This window comes from Camellia sinensis, chromosome 2 (genome assembly GCF_055761805.1).
Source record: "Camellia sinensis isolate YWXY chromosome 2, ASM5576180v1, whole genome shotgun sequence".
Lineage (NCBI taxonomy): Eukaryota > Viridiplantae > Streptophyta > Magnoliopsida > Ericales > Theaceae > Camellia > Camellia sinensis.
This window is the reverse complement of record NC_138962.1, coordinates 98,885,322-98,907,299: the sequence shown is the minus strand read 5'-3', so window position 1 is coordinate 98,907,299 and position 21,978 is coordinate 98,885,322. Positions and strand designations below refer to the sequence as shown.

Below are 21,978 nucleotides of genomic sequence, written 5' to 3'. Positions count from 1 at the left end.
GGGAAAATTTCTAAGTAGCATTCTGCCTGAATGATGCAAAGAATGCAAGATGAAATGAAGAGCAGTAGTTTGCACCCAAAAAATAAGAAAAGAAAAAAGAAAAGGTAAATGACTGGAATCCTCACTATCATATGTCACGAAGCAATTATGCCGAAGCAGATAGCCATATGAATATGTTAAATGGAATGCTAACCAAAATTCGAAAGAGAAGTATCAAAGAAGATCTTGCAATGCTTTATTTAATGTGGGTCTCATATGCAAAATATCAACTATGTTGTGGGCATGATCCTAGTAGGCAAAATTCATATGTTTGACTAGTTTACCTTGTTTCTTCCCAGGATAAACTTTTTGCCTTATCTTATTTTTTTGTCATTTCTCAAACTTCGTTTACTTCCCATGTATTTTATCCTAACCTATAAATCAAAACATAATTCTTAAAACAATTTTTTAATTATTTTTCCCCCTCAAATCCAGATGTTTTCAATTATCTAAGATGCTACCACATGTACTTATTTCTCATAAAAGAAATCAGTAACACATTCTATTAACATGGTTCTGATTTTGCAATGGAAAACTACTAATCACTCGATAGATTTATGAATATATGCCAATAATGAATAAAGTACTTGACATTATTGAATTGTAGTAGTTGTAGAATTTATCAAGAAACTATTGCATCAGCACATTGAGTTGATAGAATTATTTAATGCAATCAAAACTCACAAAGAACCATACAAATAATCAAGACGTCACTTAAAAATATGCTCACGACCTTCACAAATAATCTTACTTGGCTTAGTTATTGTGATTTGGGTCTTTTGTCCTCCTTTTCTCTAAAAAGCAATAAAGCAAAACTCATTCACGTAAGTGATTTCTTGGATTATATATGAGAAGATTCACAAGAGTTATGTTATCAATCTCAAGGCCCCTACTGAAAATGCAAGTAAGGTATGTGGATGTTCATCATAAACATGCAGCTGTGTTACAGATGTCTCAAAAAATTCAGCTCCATTCAATTATTACTTGCAAACTTGCTATTTTAAAGTAAAATGAAGGAGCAAATTACTTTACTATGGACAATATTACAATTAAGCATTGTGATCACATATATGCATAGCTATGTCAGGTAACTTTATTGAATGGAATGGATACATAGTTATGCTAGGTATTGTGGTTAAGAGAGCACAACTCACAGGTTTTTTTCTTCCCAGATGCCTTAATGGCCATTGCATGTTCTTCAGTAGCCTTTTTGAAAGACCAAGAAAATATACTATTTAGTCAAAGTACAGTAAGCAAATGATTAATGCAGCAGTTATGTTTAATTCTAATGATTATTTGTATGCAATATACTTACTATATAGTTTTCTTAGAGAATCAAATGGATTGCGCTGAAGATAATAGTTCCTGATAGACAACATTTTCTGAACAATTAGTAACGAGATTATTAGAATTTGGTGATTCAACTAAAACGTTTAGCTGCACTGGTTGCTCAAGATAACGCAACACATAATTGGCCATGGGAGAAAACTAGTTGCGGCAGATATGTACCCACAACGTCTAAAGTTTGACCTTGGGCTTTGTTAATAGTCACTGCAAAACACAATCTAATTGGAAATTGGCGCCTTGTAAATTGAACAGGGTACATCTTGTCATCTGAAGGTTGCAAAGGTATGTGAGGCAAGAACACAATCTTACCCTTACAAATACCAACCTCTATTTCAGCAATGATCACATGCTTGTCAAAGTGACTGCAAATTAATCTTGTTCCATTGCATAAGCCCTTTGAAGGATCTATGTTTCGAAGTAAAAGAATTGGGCAATTTTTCTTTAGCAACAGTCTATGAGGTGGCAAACCAGCTGGGCAAAGAGAATTCAAGAAGTTTTCGTATCGACTTTGCTGGCTTGTATCAAAGGTTTCATCAATGCCCAAGTATTCTTCCATATTTCCAGGAAATCTCTTGATCAGTAATTTATTAATGTCATCGATACTTTCGTTTTTGGGACTTAGTATGGCACAATCCATCATTGATAGGGCATCAATTGAATACTTGTGAAGATGTGGAAAAACAAAGTCAATTAGTTGTTCAAGAGGATCCACAGTTTGAATAGAAAGAAGAATCATGACGGAAATGTGATTTTGCCATCAGAATTTTGAGCTTTTGATCCATTTCCAATGCGAAGCAAGAAAGAACTGAAGATTGGATCATGTCTAGCATGCATGTTCTCTTGAAGCATGATCTTTTGTAATGAATGCCAAATTTTCGATTTGACAAGGCTTGCATTTATGCATTCGCTTCTCGTAGCTCTGGGAACAACAGGTAAAACTTGCTGAAAATCACTGCCTAAAACCATAACTTTGCCGCCAAAGAGAAGATTTGAATCTATTATGTCTCTTAGAAGTCCATCAATAGCCTCAATGGCCTCTCGTCTTGCCATAGATGATTCATCACATATTATAAGCGAAGTAGCTTTTAGAAGTTTTCCAAGACCACTTTGTTTGCTAACATTACAACAGTTTGTACCATCAATATCTATGGGAATTTTGAATCGAGAATGGGGGATGTGACCATTTGGCAAAATGGAGGCTGCAACGCCAGAAGTTGCTGTTGCACACTGCTGGAAATTAGACTTTTAGTGGCGTTTAAAAAACGCCGCTATATCTATCAAAAACCCCGCTAATTCTTTTTGTGACGTTTTCTACCAAACGCTGAAGATGCGGCCATCGTTGTAGCTTTATGACGTTTTTAAAGCGTCGCTATATTAGTATAGACGGCGTTTTTGAAAACGCCGCTAAATGTACTACATAACGGTACAATGACGCCATGTCATATTTAGCGACATTTTAAAAACGTCGTGATAACTCTTTTCTATTTTAAAAATAAAACCGTTAGCACTATACTATAGTGGCGTTTGAAAACGCCGTTATAGTTTCATTTTTTTATTTTTTAAATTGTGCTAATTCTTTGAGATTTAACCAAAAAAAAATACCTATAAAGCTAAAAAGTAGGAATAATATGGATAAAAAAGTTTGCTACTATTTCAATATATTGAGTAAATTTAGTCAAACTTTACATAATTATTCTCAACCAAAATCAAGCAATAAACACAACCAAAGGAAAAAATATTTTATCACATATTGCAAACCTATCAAACACAAATTCAAAAAGACAAGCAAAAAAATATGATTTCAACAAAAGTTTCACATCAATTTTCTACAATCTTGGTTAGCACAATAATAAGCAAATAAAAATGATGAAATGCTTGGGAGTTCACAAAGGAAATATCATCCAACAGGCCCAACTTCACAAAGGAAATATCATCCAAAAGATCTAGGTTGCTTGGGAGTTCTATGAGCACTCCTCCATAGCTGAAAACAAAGAAACAAAGAAAAAAGTCAGCAGGTACACTTTGCATCATTGGCATTAATAAATAGAAAACTGGAAAACAAATTCTTCATCAATCAAAAGAGAAACAATACAAATATGCCAAAACGAAAAATGGTTAGACCACTAAAGAAGAGCAAAGAAGCTAAAAACAAACCAAATCCATCAACACTCTACAAAAATCCTAAACCTATGAACCATTGTACGTGATAATCTAAACCAAGAATTACACGACCAATGTAAACGACATCTATATATGTATACAGAAGTGTTTTGGTTAGATTGAATTTGTGGTTTGTGTTTTGGTTATATTGAATTTGTGGTTTAGTAAAAGCAAGGCCTTGGGCAACCAACATGCCCTTGCCTAGGCTAGACATGGTATTTTAAATATCATGCTCAATTAACTGTTGAATCTTAAATAGCTAGTTGATAACTTCAAATTCCAAAGAATAACAACCTAAATTTTATTCTAGCATGATTACCAAAGGGGCTATTGAGCATTGACGTAAAATAAAGGCGTATCTAACAGGAGATGTATCTTGTCTATTGTGGACAGGGATAGAACTCACTTAATGGATAAAGGTGCACCATCCATCTGCATCAAAATGTCCACACATTGGAAATCCAAGATCAATTGCCATTTTAACAATTAGGAAATCAAAATCCAATATTTCCAATTCCTTGTTGATGGGTGGGGAATAGAATATGAGAATAAGAAACAAGATTTCTAATAGATACTAAATCATCAAATTTTGGTTTCTAGTGAGGGTGAAATTGAAGAAAATCGCTTTTTAAATGAAAAAGACATGAAGCACAAAGTTGCTAGAAAATTTGTTATTACAATTTACATGCCATCTGCCTAACTAGATGCAACAATGCTAACATGTTATAAGAGTCCTTCCTAAAAACCAAAATATTTAAAAATTGCCTCCAAAGAAAGATAAAAGGAATATTTCCTCAGAAAATTCCTACTCCATTCAGTTGTTTCCTCCTGAACCACTGTCAAGTTGACACTCTATAATGTAACAAAAATATATGGCCATCTGAAATAAGTAGCCTTAGTCTCAAATTCAAAATGCTTCAATGGTAAACAATACTAACGACAATTAAATAGATATTGATATTTTGGGACATCAAATTTGTTCCGTGTTCAAACAAGACGAGTTGGCAGAGATGGTTGGACATACCGGATTACCATCTAAGTCAGACTCCTTCCCAAGTGACTCCATGACCAACTATCGTAAATACCTACTAAATAATAATAGGCAATCCTTATAAGGAAGAACAACCATATCCTGTGGAAAAACAAAGAAGCCAAAGCATAAATATTTATGAGTGAAACTGAAACATAACATAGGTAGAAATGAGGCTGAGAGAAAGACAGAGTGAAGCAAGACCTTAGATCCTACTCCACCAGAGGCCCAATACCAGCTTAAAGCCAACAATGTTGCTGGGTTATCCCTCACCTAAAAATAAATAAATAAATATAAATAAAAAAGGAAAGTTTGATATTCTGTTATCATAACTTCTTTTCCTACTTACAAGCATGAGCAGTGAAATAAATAATCCTTTCACATTCAATTATGTAATTTCACATCAAGTGTATTGTGTGTGTGTGTGTGTGTGTCCACTTGAGAAGTAAGAATTCAAAATGTATCCCCTCAGCCAAAATTGGGATTTGAACCTTCCACTTCTCCCCCACTGGATTGGCAGGAGATAACACCAAGATAATAGCTGGTGGCTACAGGTTTATAAGTCATCAAGAAGGAGGATGAGATACTCCTTAGAAATTAAAGCAAAATAACCAACATTCCAATTGATGACATGTATTGCACAAAGCTAAACCAAAACAGAGCCTTGCCAAGATGTACTGCTTGGAAACAACTGAATTTCAGGACATCTGGAGGAAACGGATAAAACAGAAAAACAAAACTCGCAGTTTAGTGAAAGATTTGTGTGGGTTGTGCAATTTTGATAATGGTCTAATCGAACAGCTTTCTCATAATGAATAAGTAAATCCAAACTGATTTGATTAATCATTTTTTAAAACAGAACCAACCAATTTTTAACTTTAATTTCGCCCTCATGATTAGTTTACACCAATGAACATCTCCACCTACTCCCATTTCATTGACTATGCAAGAAAAATAACCTTTGCAAATACACCAAATCCTGGCCTATTTTTCTGTATATAATATTTAAGTTCAATAGACCACACAAAAGGTACACAACTATTGTGGGAGACACACACCTCAACATGTAATAATACCTTTGTATAGCTAGAAAGAGATGGACCATCCTTTGCAAGGCTAGAAAAAAGAAACATGGAGGAGAAGAATGAGAAGATGAAGAAAGTGAAGAAGATGAAAATGCATTTCTCACAATTGTACAAAGTCCATTATTCAGGTGCTTGAGAAGACAAGAATAGTTTGGCTACTCAAGTAACAAAACTACTATCAGAAGACAACAATGAATTAAAAATAATAGTAATAATAATAAGAGAATGAATAATAAATCTTTACCACGGTGGTCCTATTTGCCTCATCCATCAATGATGCACTAGCAAGCATTTCTTTAATGTCAATTCCCTAAAATAAGAATCCACTGTAAATAATTGCAAAGTCCTGAAGTAGAAAAGATGACACATTGAATTCTGCATATAAGGACAACTTACCTAAAGCGCTGCTGAAGTAGAAAAGTCTCTTAGGAGGCATATGGAAAGACAAAACATGCAAGAATGACACTGACAAAAATTAACTTAACAGACAGGGCAGACCAGAAAGATTGTCAAACACCTGTAATTGGTGTTTTGGGGAGGGGACAATCAGTGGATTCATCTACTATTTGGTTCTTTTACCCTTCAGCCCCATCCCCAGGTTCAATAACTGAATGATTGCTACATTTTTGAATGAGGGATTCCAGGGTTTGAACTATCAAAGGATGCCTATGACATACTTCCCTATCAGATACTATGACAATTCAGTAAACAAGCAACATTTCAAAGCCAAAACAAACCAAACTGTGTCTTGTGTCCCAATAAAATGAGGTCGGACACATGAATGCTTTTCAATTATACTTTTGTGAGCTTGTATTTTATGTGACAAAGCTTATTAGATGGTGCTGAACCTATAGGACACATTTTTTAGTTCTGAAGTCATGTTCTATTGCCACTAAAGGATTAAAAAAATTATCAAGTTAAAATAGAAATACACTTAAATACATGGGCACTATTGGCTTAAGGGGGCTAGATCCATGAAAGGGAAGTGACTTCTACGTATTACTCTCTGGAGATTTTAGTTGCTCTGAGGCAATACTTGAACAGTTCAAAAAGCGTCTTTTTCTAAGCGCCGCGACAATGAATTTTTCTTGTAGTGGCGAGAGCAATTTTTTTGTTGTGTTCTGACCGTAGCTAATAGTGCACGGTAAAGAAATGTTTCCCCACAGCCACTGGGTCCATCTATAAAAAAATATGTTGGTTTGTCTAATTGCACAGCTTGTATAATTCTACAATATGCATGCTGCTGCTCTGCATTCAACATCGATACACATGATGGATCTTCTTTAGATACCACTATTTTTCTCATCCTCAATTTCTTTGCAAGTAACATCTCTTTCATTTATTAGAAGAACTAAATCAGACAAATGAAATTGTTGGATGTTTCTCACCATAGATTCAAGAGTGGAATTGATATGTTGTAGCACTTGGTACAGCGCTTGTTCTTTGAAAGTGACATCGCTTGTTCTGCCATACCTTTTTCAAATTTTGAGAATAGTGCTTTTGGATCATTGGGATTGCAATAGGCAAGAATAGTAGCAAAAAGTTGTCTTAGTGAAGAAGGCATCTGGAAGTTTGTAGCTTCATCTAGGCATATTTGTTGATTGTCATCATCTTCGAGTAAACCACGTTCAAGAGCAGCCTGTCTAAATGATTCACATACTATTTTGTTGACTGTTTTCAAGTTTTGAAATGATGTTGGACCTCTTACGGGGTTTAACAACAACCGTAAATAATAGCGTTCTCCTTCAGTTGGATTTGTGATCACAGTTCTTCCTATAATGGTTTGTTGTTTTCTTTCATACCAGAATCTGTCGGTTGGAACCCACACAAATGTTTCAGGAAATTCCCTATAAAAAACTGCCCATCTTTGGCTTTGTTGTTTGTTCTATTCACTACAAAGAACTCTGTCAGAGTTTACTAAGGATTTCAAACTTGAAGTGTTTGTGAAACTAACCATTTGACAATCATCTAGGTGCAATTGCAAGTTTATCATAGTGGGGTGAGTTTCATTAAAAAAAAATCTATATATTTGCCACATTGCTTCAGGAGGTGATATCCATCTTGCCAATTGGTATTGAGCTGTTTCATCAATTTCTTCATTAGTATGTTCTTCAGGTACATTGAATGCTAATTTGTCATGGCCTTTGTAAATATATGCGTATAAGTACTTAATGGCCTTAATAGTAGAACAAATCTCAACATTAATGTGACAATCAAACTTGGCAAGAAGATATGGGTTATAAGGCACAACCCATGCATTATCTAACAAATGACCTCGAACTTTTATCTCTTCGCCATTGTTGCGACGCCTATAGATCAGATATTTGTCTGTTTTGTAGGAGTGAAGCCCTTTGGATAGTGATTTTTGCAGGACCCATTTTTCATACAAACGTTAGTTTTATTTAAAAAACCACAATGTCCGTGCATTATGTGTTTCACTACCATTGAATGAAAATGGGGATATTTGATAGGGTCTGGCAACTTCGCAGATATAAATGAATCAAAACTTTCAAGGGACTTTAGTTTGTCTATTTTGCAAAATTAGAAGCAAGTGAATATGAGGTAAATCTCTTTTTTTGGAATTCAACAACATATGTAAATGCTGCAATAGGACCAAAGAGTTTTTTTTGAATCACTTCCTTTTTCAAATGTTCAAATTTGCTCATAAAGATACGAGTCAAAAGATCTAGTCTATTTTGAGCTTTTTCATTTGGTTGCAATTCTTTTTTTATTTCAGACCAATTTGGATTACAAGTCATGGTTAAGAATATATCTGGCTTTCCAAACCACTGCACTAATGTCATAGCATCAATGCACCGCTTGCGAAGATCTGTAGGACCACCTATGAATGATCTTGGCAAAATAACTCTTCGACCAATATTAGCGCCCTTTGATTCTCCAAGTGCAAATTGTTGCAGGAGGCGGCCTGATCGTAGCATGAAATAGTTAGCGAACAATAGGTGTATTAGTAAAATCTATTTGTATTGCGCACCTGAAGCTTCTGTCGCTAGTAGGTCAGCAGCTTTGGAAGCTTGTCGTGGCGAAACTAAGGATTGGCCTCTAGATTTTTTTGGGGCATTTGGGTAATTCCTTGATGCCATCCTAGCTCACATGAGGGAAAGAGTATATTGGATATTGAAGAGGATCGTGGCAGCCGTAATAGTACCTAATCCTCTAAAATCGGCCTTTATGTTTCTGCACAATTATGTCACGTTCTCTACATTCTATAGCCTGGTCATTTTCTTTCCATATCGAACCAACTTGAGAAGCTGTAGGAGCATTATGAGTTCGAAGATCTAAAGTTGGATCGGCTTGGATAACAATACGATGAACATGCAAGTCTGGAACTTCTCACAAATTTCGGAAGAAAACAGAATATGGATTCAAGTCCATAATGTGTATTAGAAAAGCAACAATGGTTGGATCTAAGTTGTCGGAAATTTTAAGCCTATTTTCAATTTCATGTTCAGTATCGTAAAAATAGAGTTGTAGATAGCAAGGCTGATCACTTGAGGGATACAAATAGTTGATGTAATGGTAAACCTGACGTTGAACCCGAAATGTATATATTCCTTTATTTCTTCTTGACAAATCGTTATCAGTGGTAACACTGAACAAAGTGAATGCAAATTAACTATTGTATGCACGGATAAATTTTAAGAAATGATTAGAAGATACAGATTTGCCTAAGAACAAATCATATAGGTCTTTTGGAATTCCATTGTTGCACAATACAATTTGTCCACTACAATAGCAAAAAGCATTAGGTTCAAGAGAATATTTTTTGGCTCCACAAAAACTACAACATGGTTTACTTGGTAAAATGAAAGGCTCAGTTGCAATCATTTTGTCAATACTTTGAGGTGTCATGGAAACATTGATTGAGTCAGATGTGGAACCTATAAATCATTAATCAATAGATAAAGTATGAGGAAATGTACAAGTTTTGACAAAGGTAGCGAAGCATTATAAACATAATTCAGTAAATTAAAGATACAAAAACGAAACATACCTATTTCAAAGGATGGTGAAGTCAAAAAGGGCCACAGACCTTGCATCTGTAGTAGCAGGTGCAGAGAAGTTATCTTTCTGTTTTGCTGCTCTTAACTCTTCTCCTTTTGTTGATGCGATCTTTAATTTCTTGTGACAGGTCAGCATATTTTGTTCTTTTTTTTTGGCCTCTAGCTCATAGTTTAACTACATTAAGATCTAATTAAACATAGTAATATATGTAACCATAGTGAAGTACATAAACTTAACCAGATTTTCTCCCCACAAATTGAACAGCTTTGACTTGAAACCTCATCAGAACGTGAGAATTACTATAATATAGAAGTGGAATCATGTGTATTCTTGACACAAATGATGTGTATTCTTATATTTGGTTCACTAAAAAAACGATACAAAGCTCCAGAAGCAAATATAGTCCCCAAGTACATTGTTTAATAATGGAGTGTAGAGTAAAATAATGGTGGTTCTGAGAAAGGTTATTGGCTTATTTTGTTTTTTTTTGCAGCTATCTATATTTGTTGGTGGTTTTGAGTTGGGTGGTTTTATTGCTAGGTTGTCTTGGTTTTGTTTTTAAAATTTTTAAAGTGTTCACAAGAGTGGACCGAATTGATGGACTTTTATGGGTCCATCATGAGATTTATTTTGATAATTCAGTTAGTTTATTTTTAGGTCTTTGCATATAGATCATTTGTAAAAAAAAAAAAATTATATTAATATAATAATTATATTTATACAATTTTATTACATTTTTGTTTTATAAAATTAGATGACAAGTAGTGACGGAATAAACATGTGACCGGGGTCACGAGCCCCCTTAAAGTTTTAATAATTATATTAATACCTTTAAATAAATATATATATATATATATATGTGTGTGCGCGCACACTATAATATTACAATAGTATCCCTTTTTAAAATTGTATTAGTGTCCCCATTCAAGAATTTTCTTCTAATCATAAGGATCCTCCTAAAATAAATCCTTCTACTATACACACTACAAAAGGATGTACCATATACAAATTATGACATTGTAATATTGATATTATAAAATGTCATAATCAAATTATTTTCAACCATAACTAAAATGATGACCACTATAAATTATGAACAACCACCACATCTTCGGTCATAAAAAAACATAAAAAAAATAAATAAATAAATCTCTTAATTTAAAATTTACATTTATCCAAATGAACTGTGAATATTTAAGTTTAATAATGTTGTATTGTTATTCATCATGAGAAGGGGAAAAAAATTAATTAAAGTACACTATTGTTTTTTCTTTTCAAAATAAATGTGATGAAATTAAATGAGAATAATTATGTAATCAATTTGATTTGTTTTATGAATGATCTATAAATAGGATCTTAGAAAATATGAATATGAATGATCTTTTTTGATCGGCAAAATGAAAGACTTTATTGATGATAAAACTATACAAAGTATGAAAAGATACATCAATAAAGAGGAGCTTGGAGCTAAACAAAGCTCCAACCTCCTAGTTGGTGAGAAACCAACAAAGAAAACAAAACCAGAAGGAGCAACAGAACAGAGAAAAATAGACTAGAACAAAACAACAATATAAACCAGAGCAGCAAACCCCAACAGTGCAGCAACAGCAAGAGAGGCTCCAACTAACCCCATCAGTGCAACAGCATTAGCAATAGAGTGTGTTCACAAGTTATACCCCAACAGATCATGATGCACCAGAACAAAACAACAATATAAACCAGAGAGGCAGAACAACAACATCACATTAGCAGCAACAAACCCCATCATCACAGGTTATACCCCATCAGTGCATGATGCAGAATTTCACATTTTGCAAATTAAACACTAAATCATTAACTGAATAACAAAAAGAAGAACTATAAGCTCTGAACCACAATGCAATCCGTGTTTTGATAAGTTCACACAACTTTTCCAAGTCCACCTGTGAGTCATTAAAAATGTTTTCATTCCTCTGCTTCCATACAGACCAAAGCACTGCAGTGGGATTATCCTCCAGAGTACCTTCAGTCTGTTTTTGCATCTATAACCAGTCCACCACTGAAGAAGTCCAGACACTGACCCTGGCTGCAACCAAGATACACCCCACCACCCAATAATATTGGACCAAACTCTCCAACTAAACGGATAGCACAACAGCACATGAGTGCCAGTTTCTTTTTCATTCCTGCAGAATTACAGTTAGCATCAGAATTGGCACTGAGTACTCCAATTCTTTACAAATAACTAGAAGTCTTGATCCTCCATTTCCATGCTAACCAACCAAAAAATTGCACTTTTGGAGGGGCAGCACTCTTCCAGATGAGATCCCCTAATTTTGCAAGCAAAGTAGAAGGTAGCTCACTCCACTTATAGACAGAAGCAATAGTGAAGACACCAAACTTATTTGTAGCCCAATACAACCAATCTAACACACTATTCCTTATAGATCTAGAGCAGTTTGTAACAACTCCTTCATCCTCCTCAACTCTTCAAGTTCCCATTGAAACAATACTCTTCTGAAAACCAAATCCCACTCCACATTTCCATTACTCCTACTCTTAACCACTGCCACTGATTCACCTTTATGAATAGACACAGAGAATAATCTAGGAAATAATTTTTTTAAACAGTCCCTGCCAACCCATAGACCCAGCCAAAATTTTGTGAGCCTCCCATCCCCAATAATGATCTTTGAGTTGGCCTTAAAGAACTCCAGTAACTCAGGGCACTTAACAGCAACCCCCAAAATATCCCTCCACACCATAGATAACCTAGAATTTGCATCTTGGTCACCAAAACCCACCAAACTGTGGGTACTTGCTAAGGATTACTTGTTTCCAAAGAGAGCCAGATTCACTCCCAAATCTCCGCCACCATTTGAGAAGAAGACATATCCATTCATGATTCTCACCTTTCTAATGCGAAGACCCCCATTACTTTTACTTTGGGTGATTTCCTCCCATTTTACCATGTGAATTTTCCTTCTAAGTTCATCACCCCCCCCCCCTCCAAAGAAATCTAGATTGAATTCTATCAATCTCCTTGGCTACCCCTTCAGGCATTCTAAACAAAGATAGGTAGAAAATTGGTAATGAAGATAGCACAGACTTGATCATTGTCAGCCGACTAGCGAAGAAAAGGAGCCTTCTCTTCCAAGAAGCTAGTTTTGATTTGAAATTATCAAGGACAAGTTGCCAAGTCCTTCTTCTTCTTGGATTAGCACCCAATGGCATCCCTAAATACTTTAAAGGTAACCTATGATGAAAGCAGTTCAAGATGGCAGCAAAATCTTTGGTGAGCTCTTCATTAATTCCAACTCCACACATTACACTCTTATGATAGTTAATCTTCAACCCAGAAAAAATTTCAAAACACCTCAATATTCTTTTGATATTAAGCACCTCCTCCCTTTTTGCCTCACAAAACAAAATTGTGTCATCAGCAAATTGTAAGTGAGTAATAATAAGGTCATTTGAACCAACTGATGCACCCTTAATCAATCCAGCCTGGATAGCTCTATGTAACAGAATGATAAGGCCCCTAACTACAATGTTAAAGAGAAAATGGGATAAAGGGTCACCTTGTCTAAGCCCCCTTTGGGGACTAAACTCGATTACAATCCATTTACCAGGATAGAGACTTTGGTAGTTGAGACACACTCCTTCATCCATTTGATACATTTTGAGCCAAATCCAAAATTTGATAACATGGAGAAGAGAAACTCCCAATTAATTGAATAGTATGCTTTCTCAAAATCGAGCTTTAAGATAAGGCCTTTCTTTTGCTTCTTCTTCCAACCATCAACTATCTCATTAGCAACCAGGATGCCATCAAGAATATTTCAACCCCCTATAAAAGCTGATTGAGATTCACTAATGATCTTGGTTAATACTGCTTTAAGTCTACTGGATAAAACTTTGGATAGCACTTTGTACAATGATCCAATGAGACTAATAGGCCTGAAGTAACTGAGAGAAGAAGGATTTTCACTGTTTGGAAGCAAAGCTACAAATGAGCTATTAATACCAAGGACCAACTTTGAGTTGGTATGGAACTCTCTCATAAACTGCATCACATCCCGTTTAGTTATTTGCCAGCACTTCTGGAACACCATAGGAACCATCACGCCCAGGGGCCTTGTTACCATCACAGTTATGAAGAGCTGCCACAACTTCAGATTCTGTGAACTCAGCTTCCATAGCAACTCGCACCTCTTTATCCACAATAGATTTAAAAGGACCAGATAAGCTTGGCCTGTTGAACCATGATTCTACAAACTGCCTCTGAAAGTCACTTCAATTCTTATTTCCTCCGGATCTTCTTTCAAGGCCCCATTAACCTCAATTGAGCATAATGCATTCATATTCCTTCTTAAGGAAGCCATGAAATAGAAAATTTTGATATTTCTATCCCCTTTTAACAACCAGTTAGCTCTAGACTTTTGCAACCATAACCATTCTACCATTTTACTCAAGTTCTATGCTTCACCTTTTACCTCCCTAAGCCTAGATCTCTCTGCATCAGTAAGTAGTCTTTGTTCACCTACCAAATCCAAGTCATGTAACTCCTCCTCCAGTTGCTTGAGTTTAAAGTCCACCTTACCAAAAACCTCAAGATTCCATCTTTTCAATGCTGCTTTAAGTGATCTCAGTTTCCTTAAATATTTGAATCTAGCCCAGCCATTTATATAAGATTCAGCCCAAATTTTCTGCACAAAAATATTAAAATTCGTATGAAGGGTCCAGGCATTTAGAAACCTAAATGGCTTTGGGCCCCAATCCCTCTCATCTTCCATCAGTAAAATAGGACAATGATCCGATAGCCTTCTTGGTAATCCCCATTGTTTAAAATTAAACTTTTGCAACCAATCTGGGCTAAGTAAAAACCTGTCTAGCCTACTCCATTTGGCACCTTCCTGAGAATTACACCAAGTGAACTTTCTCCCCAACATTGGTAAGTCACACACTTCCGAATTATTAATTAGCTCATTGAAATCCTTTCATACCTCCACTCCTTTGGGAACAACCCACCCTCTCAGCTAATTTCCTAACCTCATTGAAATCACCCCCCAAGCACCAAGGGTTGATAAAACTTCTCTTCAAATTCTTCAAAGTTTCCTATAACCCTTTCCTACTAGCACCATCAGGTGGACCATATACATTTACAATAACACATGCTAGACTTGTGAAGAGAGTGCCAGACAAAATGATAAAATTCCTATTACTACAGCAGTCTAGAAGTTGAAACACTTCTGGATTCCAAACACACAGTAGTCCACCAGTTGCACCCTTTGAGTCCACAGCCATATATGCCATCTGATCACTAGGCCAACAAGATCTGACAAACTCCTCAGTGATAACAGGTCTCTTTGTTTCTTAAAATAGTGTAACATCCACCTTCCTCTCAGAAAGAAGTTTTTTGATTTTTCTCCTTTTAATGGACTTGCCTAACCCTCTAATGTTCCAAGATAAGATCTTTATTAAAACAAATTTACACTCCAAGACACCATAGTAGATATAGTTAATCTGCCTTGCTACCCCCTTTACCCAGCACCTCCTTATCCTTAACTTCCAGTTCCATTAATTTACTGAGCACTTCCTCGTCCTTACCTTTACATTTTAACCCAAGTAGCTTCCCAATCTGCAGAGATGTTTCTGCCTCATTAAGGAGCAACTGGCCAGAACCCGATTTGCTTGCCATGGAGAAAGAAATAGCTGCAGCTGCCGACCTAAATATAGCCACTTTCTTGAAGTTCATGACCGATCCAACCTCAATTTGTACATTTCCTTTTTTCTTCCTCTGGTATTTCGCCATCCCTTTTACTTTCTCTTTTGTGGTGGTTTTCTTTTTTTGATCTACCACTGCAGTGTTACAGTTTACTACTCCATGAGACTCCTTATCCCCACTTTCTTGGGCTGCCTTCCTCTTACTGGTTTGGTCTCTGTGTTGGTTGATCCTTTGGGTCACTCAACTCAGATGATCTATGACCCAGAATGTTTCCACACTCAATGACATGGGCCTTACTTAATAACACCTCTATATTAAGCCCATGTACATCTTTCTTTGGCCCACTAAGACTCCTCATAAAACCTGGAGTAACAACCCCATCTTTAATAATTTGGTTACCTACATTTTGAAACTGTATAGGATTTAGCAATGATTTGACTGACTGAGTCCCGCATGCTTCTCCTCTACCTCCAGGTTGCTTCTGCAAGCAGTCTGACTGACCTATAGACATGATAGTCTCCTCAACCCTAGACATACTTAGCTCCCTATCTTTTCCATCAGTGGCTGTATGGTCATCATGACTTACCCTTAGTGCCCCTGCCTCCTCAGCACCACTGGTGTCCAGCACACCTCCAATGTGGCCCTCCACATCAGCTTCATCTTCACCCTTCTTGCTCCCCATAACAAATCTCTGCTCTTGATCTTGTTCCTCACCATTTGAAATTGAATTTTCCATTTGGGGCTATTCATTATAACATTTGTTCCTTACCATCAGCTTCATCTTCACCCTTGCTTGTATATCACCTCTGAAATCACCACATGGTCTTCACAGACTTTGACTGGGTAGTCTATCCCCTTGCAACGCAAGGTGATTGTTGTGTTTGTGGACTCCATACACTTGGTCGCAATTCTTACCTTCTCACTGTGAAAAGACTTCATTTTGGATGTGTCCTTATCAATGCCTATGATTTCCTCCCACGACCTTCCAATGCTACTAAATGCTTTGCTACTCCAGAGATTCAGAGGTACTGCATAGCAAGTAAGCCAAACAAATCTTTCTTGGTCAAGAATCATCCCCTGCTGCCATACCTTGACTAATTCGCTCCATGATTGGTTCCACCCCTCTAGTGATTTGAGCTTCTCTTTCATGGTTCCTACTGACTCAAATGTTAGCACAATATCTCTTCCACCTCCATCTCTAATATGGACATCTCCCATTCCTCTGTTCTTTAATTCCCCTTTAAACTTCACCTCAAGATGTTGAGGTTTCAATCGAACAATCATACTGTACAGCCATCCATTACCTTCCTCGTAAGCTTGTATACTGATGTTCGAAGTTGATGCTATCCCTTGTCCACTCAATATTTGGGAATAAGACTTTCCCATCTGTAACATATTTGGAGCTCTGCTAGTTGTGGCAATAACTCTTCTTCCAACTGGTGTGGTTAGTGATTTCTGATTCTCCTTATTTCCTTGAACAAAATTTTCTATTTTCACTTTTAGAGCTCTGTTATCACATCAAATGTCGTGAGCTTTTTGAACCGCCATATTCGCTGCCACTGGACAAGCATAGCGGACAAAACCAAATCTTGATCTAGTCAACTTTCTTCTTTTGTTGGGGATGAACACATCCTTCACAATCCCATAGTTGGTGAATATGTTATACAACCCTTTTGGATCCATAGATTCTGGTAGGTTATCCACAAAGATCGTATGTATCTCATTATCCAGAGCTGAGTTTCTACCTCCCTTACCACCATGCTTGCGCAGAATCGGCTTCCACCCTCTGTCTTCCATCTCTATTTAAACTTAAAACATAAAGGAATAATCAAGACCATAGAGGTCGATTATGAATATGAATGATATATAATTTGTTGAGTTCACAAGAACTCAACAGTACAATACAAACTTCTCTTCTAAGCCCATCTCTAACTAGATTCAAATATTTTATTAAATTTAAATTTGATACAAATTTGGTGAAAGAAGTGTTCTAACCATTTCACCAAATTGGTATCAAATGAAGGGAGCCCTACTTTTTAATATTTACTTGGGATGAGTGAGATTAAGGAATGAGGATTTCATTCCATTCCACTTTTATTCCAATGAACTAAGCATTGTAGAAAAGAATGAAATTGCTCTACTATGTATGCTATACATACAAGTGACGTGCAAACAACCTCTTTCTAACTAAAAGAAAAGGAAATAGCACAGCTTGATATGAAATAGATGAAACTTAACCATCAAAGCAATCACACTCTCCTTAAAAAAAAAAAAAAAAAAAAAAAAAAAAAAAAAAAAAAAAAAAAAAAAAAAACCAGAGCCTATGCAAAATGAAAACAATGGAAAATTCAAACCCTAACATTCATACCCATACATCAGCACTCAGCAATACAAACTGTTAACTACATCAAAATTTCAACAGTTTTGCCCAAAATCGACAACGAATTCAAGACAAAGCAAATTGGGTTCGAACTAAATTCACAATTATTTCATTTTTGAAGTCATTACCCACCAAATAATTGTGAAAACAAAAATAAAATTGTTGTATGAGGAGAGAAGCCAACCAAGCAATAACAGTGAATAAGAACCACAAATTAAATAATTTAACAAATCATAAAGGAGTAAATCCCAAATCTGATGGCATAAACAACGCACGTTGTGTATTTAAGATGGAAGCTGAAGAAAATATTTAAGTCATAAAAAATAATCTATTAAGATTGTTAGAAACAGTAGAAATTTATATATATATATATTTTTTGATCAGCGAAAGAAAAAGGAACTTTGTTGATGAGATAGAAGAAAATGCATCAATAAAGAGGAGCTTGGAGCTAGAAGAAGCTCCAACCTCCTAGTTGGTGAGAAACCAACACATGGTGCAGAACAGAGGAAAAAAACAACAGAATAAGAAGAATAACACTCAAGAACAGATCAACAAAACAGCACCAACTGATTGATTATACGCCAAAATCTGAATAAACACCAACCCTTGCAGCACCAAATCTGAGAATAGCAGAAAATAACTTTGTGTTCAATCATCACTCAGGTCTTACAGCAAAAACAGCTCTGAAAGAAGCAACCCAGACAGCCCCTGAAGTTAAATAACTGAACACTCTCAAATCAAATTATGAGCAAACTGCAGAAAGATAGCAAAGTCCCTCAGATCAGACCACGAAGCCACTCTGTGGCAGAACACTCTGCTTTCAAAACCAATAGCTGAGGAAACTTCATACATACAGCTTAATCTGATGAAGGTTAGACACGAGATCATGGACTGAATAATCAACCTTGAAGGACCATTTTACCCACAGTGCAATCTGCACCTTCATCCTCTCACATAATCCTTCAAAATCAGGAACAATCCCCTTAAACAAACATTCATTTCTCAACTTCTAAATTGACCACAGCACAACTAAAGGAAAAACCTGCCAAGCTCTATAGACCCAAGACTTCAAATTACCACCTAACCACCACTGTAGCAGACCCTCTATAGATCTAGGAATAACCCAGTACTGATCCCACCAGTTGACCATGTTTGCTCAGCACTTCTAAACCTGAGGGCGAAACAGAAGCACATGCTCCAGAGACTCCATCTCGGTTTGACAGAACACACACTGGGTCTCTGCATTGGGAGGTAAAACCCCAATCCTATGGAGGAAGGAAGAAGTCTTGATTCTACCTCTCCAAGCCATCCAGTAGAAGAACTGCATCTTTGGAGGAGCCAGACTTACCCAAACCCCAAGTGGCACCCTCAAACCAAGACTTTTAGCTGCATCCCACCAATTCCGCACTGAGGATACAGAAAATTGCCCAGAAGTAGATGCAAGCCGAAAACAAGAGTCTTCAATTTCCACCCTGAGTGCAAGGGATGAAACCAGAAATTCAGACAGCCTCTGCAACTCCTCTTCCTCCCAAGCCAATAGATTTCTTCTGAATTTAAGCTGCCACACCCCTAGACTGCTCTTCTTGGCACTAATTTGCTGTAAGGATTCTTCTTTCTCAATGAACAAACTATACAATCTGGGATAATCCTCCTTCAGACCTCTGACAGTGAACCAAGCATCAGTCCAAAACTGAATCCTCTTTCCATTACCCACTGATAACTTAAAATTCTGACCAAAGAATTCACCCAAAGGCTGATTGATTGAAGTGAGCTGCACTATATCCTTCCATATTGTGGACACCCCTGCTATACTATATAGAGATGGCACCTAACCCCTCCACATCGACCATATCTTGAGCATACCACTGATTTCCACAAGGCTTTGTCATCTGCACCATATCTCCACCACCACTTTAGCAATAAACAATAAGTTACCTCACCCAAATCTCTTACACCCAAACCCCCTTGATTTTTGCTTTTAGTAATCTCACCCCAATTGACCAGGTGAACATTCCTCTTAACATCAGATCCACCCCACAGGAAGTTGGATTGAATTTTAACTAGAGCCTTAGCAACCCTCTTGGGCATTTTGAAAATAGAAAGAAAGTAGATGGGTAGATTAGAGAGAACTGACTTAAGTAAGGTCAACCGCCCAGCAAAAGATAGTAGCTTTCTCTTCCAAGAAGACAACTTCTTACTCACCTTATCCACTACTGAACTCCAAGTGCACTTCCTCTTAGGATTGGCCCCTAAAGGCAATCCTAAAAAATTAAAAGGTAATTTCTTGGATAGGCAGTTCAATCTTTAAGCTAAACCCATAGTTTCATCCTTTTGGAAACCCACTCCGCATACTACACTCTTGTGATAATTAATCTTTAAACAAGACATCACTTCAAAACACCTCATCACCCTTTTAATATTTAGCACTTCCTCTATATCACCTTCACAAAATACTATTGTGTCGTCTACAAATTGGAGATGTGAAATACGTAATTCATTACCTCCAACTATGGCTCCTCTAAATAATCCCTTCTCTGTTGCCCTTGCTAATAAAAGGTTAAGAGCTTCAGCTGCAATAATAAACAAAAAAGGTGAAAGGGGATCGCCTTGCCTTAACCCCTTCTGTGGTTGAAATTCCTCTGTGGGTGAATCATTAACCAAGACAGATACCCTGGCTGTAGAAATGCAAGTCCTCATCCAACCTATCCATTTCTCTCCAAATCCAAAGTTGTTCATCATCGACCACAGAAATTCCCAATTAATTGAGTCATAAGCTTTTTCAAAATCCAACTTTAGAATGATACCTTTCTTTTTTGATATTTTCCAATCATCTACAACTTCATTTGCTATTAACACTCCATCTAAAATGTTCCTACCACTCACAAAAGCTGATTGCACCTCGCTAATCATAGATGGCAGGACTCGCTTAAGTCTCCTGGAAAGCACCTTTGCTAAGATCTTATAGATAGAGCTAACCAAACTGATAGGTCTATAATCTCCCAAGCCTATAGGATTATCCTTCTTAGGAATAAGAACGATGAAGGAGCTGTTAACCCCTCTTGACAGCTTTGAGTGAAATTCGTTCACCAATTGTATAATCTCCCCCTTCAATATAGACCAACACCATTGAATGCAAGTAAGGTTAAAGCTATCTAGGCCTGGGGCTTTGTTCCCATCACAATCCTGCACTGCTTCCCATATCTCATCTTCAGAGAATCCAGCTTCCAAGTTACCCACTTCCAAAGAGCTAATGACAACAAAAGGGCCTAAGATTTTTGGTCTGAACTTCCAGTTCTCAAAGAACAACTGACTGAAATACCTAACCACTTCTTGCTTCACCTGAGCTGGATCCTCCAATCTCCTATCCTCCACAAGAACAGAGTCAAGCAAATTCTTTCTCTGCCTTCTACTAGCCATAATATGAAAGTACCTAGTATTTTTATCACCAGAATGAGCCCACATCTGCCTTGATTTTTGATGCCATAACCTGTCCTTGCTCCTACTAAGCTGCCACACCTGGCTTCTAACTTCTCTTATTCTCTTCAGTTCCTGTTCATCAAGGGACCTAGACTCTGCCTTCAAGTCCCATTCATGAAGTTCCTCCTCTGCTGCCTTTAGCTGAGTGTCAATGTTGCCAAATACTTCCTTATTCCACACCCTCAAGTGACTCCTAAGCATGTTCAATTTTCTCATTACTCTGAACCCTGCCCACCCTTGAACTTGTGCTTTCCCCCCACCTCTTTTTAACTTCAGTTATGAAGGATGGATGAGTTAACCATGCATTAATAAATTTAAATGGCTTTGGTCCCCAATCCCTATCATCTTCCTTTAGCAGAATAGGGCAGTGGTCTGAGAATGTCCTAGGTAGACCCCATTGCTTAAAAGAAAACTTTTCCATCCACTTCAAATCTAGCAAAAATCTGTCTATCCTACTCCACCTTTTTCCATCAAGTGCATTGCACCAAGTATGCTGCCTACCTAGTAAAGGCATATCAGCTAGTTCCAATTTTTCCACAAACTCATTAAAGTCCTTCATCCACCTCTCTCTAGATGAACACCCATTCCTCTCACCCATATATCTAATCTCATTGAAGTCCCCTCCCACACACCAAGGGTTTGGAAAATATGGATGGATATACACCAGAGAGTTCCATAACTGTCTCCTTCTGAAAGCCTCATTAGGAGCATAGATATTCACAAGAGTACA

At 36.8% G+C, this 21,978-nt stretch overlaps 1 protein-coding gene across 1 annotated transcript; it reads right to left on the bottom strand.

Annotated features, from left to right (window-relative positions):
* Positions 1 to 1,374: 1,374 nt before the first annotated feature.
* Positions 1,375 to 2,122, bottom strand: LOC114293854 (uncharacterized). Its single transcript, XM_082912362.1, has 2 exons — positions 1,549 to 2,122; positions 1,375 to 1,421 (listed from the first exon to the last, which is right to left on the bottom strand). Exons 1-2 carry the CDS (start codon positions 2,120 to 2,122, stop codon positions 1,375 to 1,377), a joined length of 621 nt encoding a protein of 206 aa, XP_082768488.1.
* Positions 2,123 to 21,978: the final 19,856 nt, after the last annotated feature.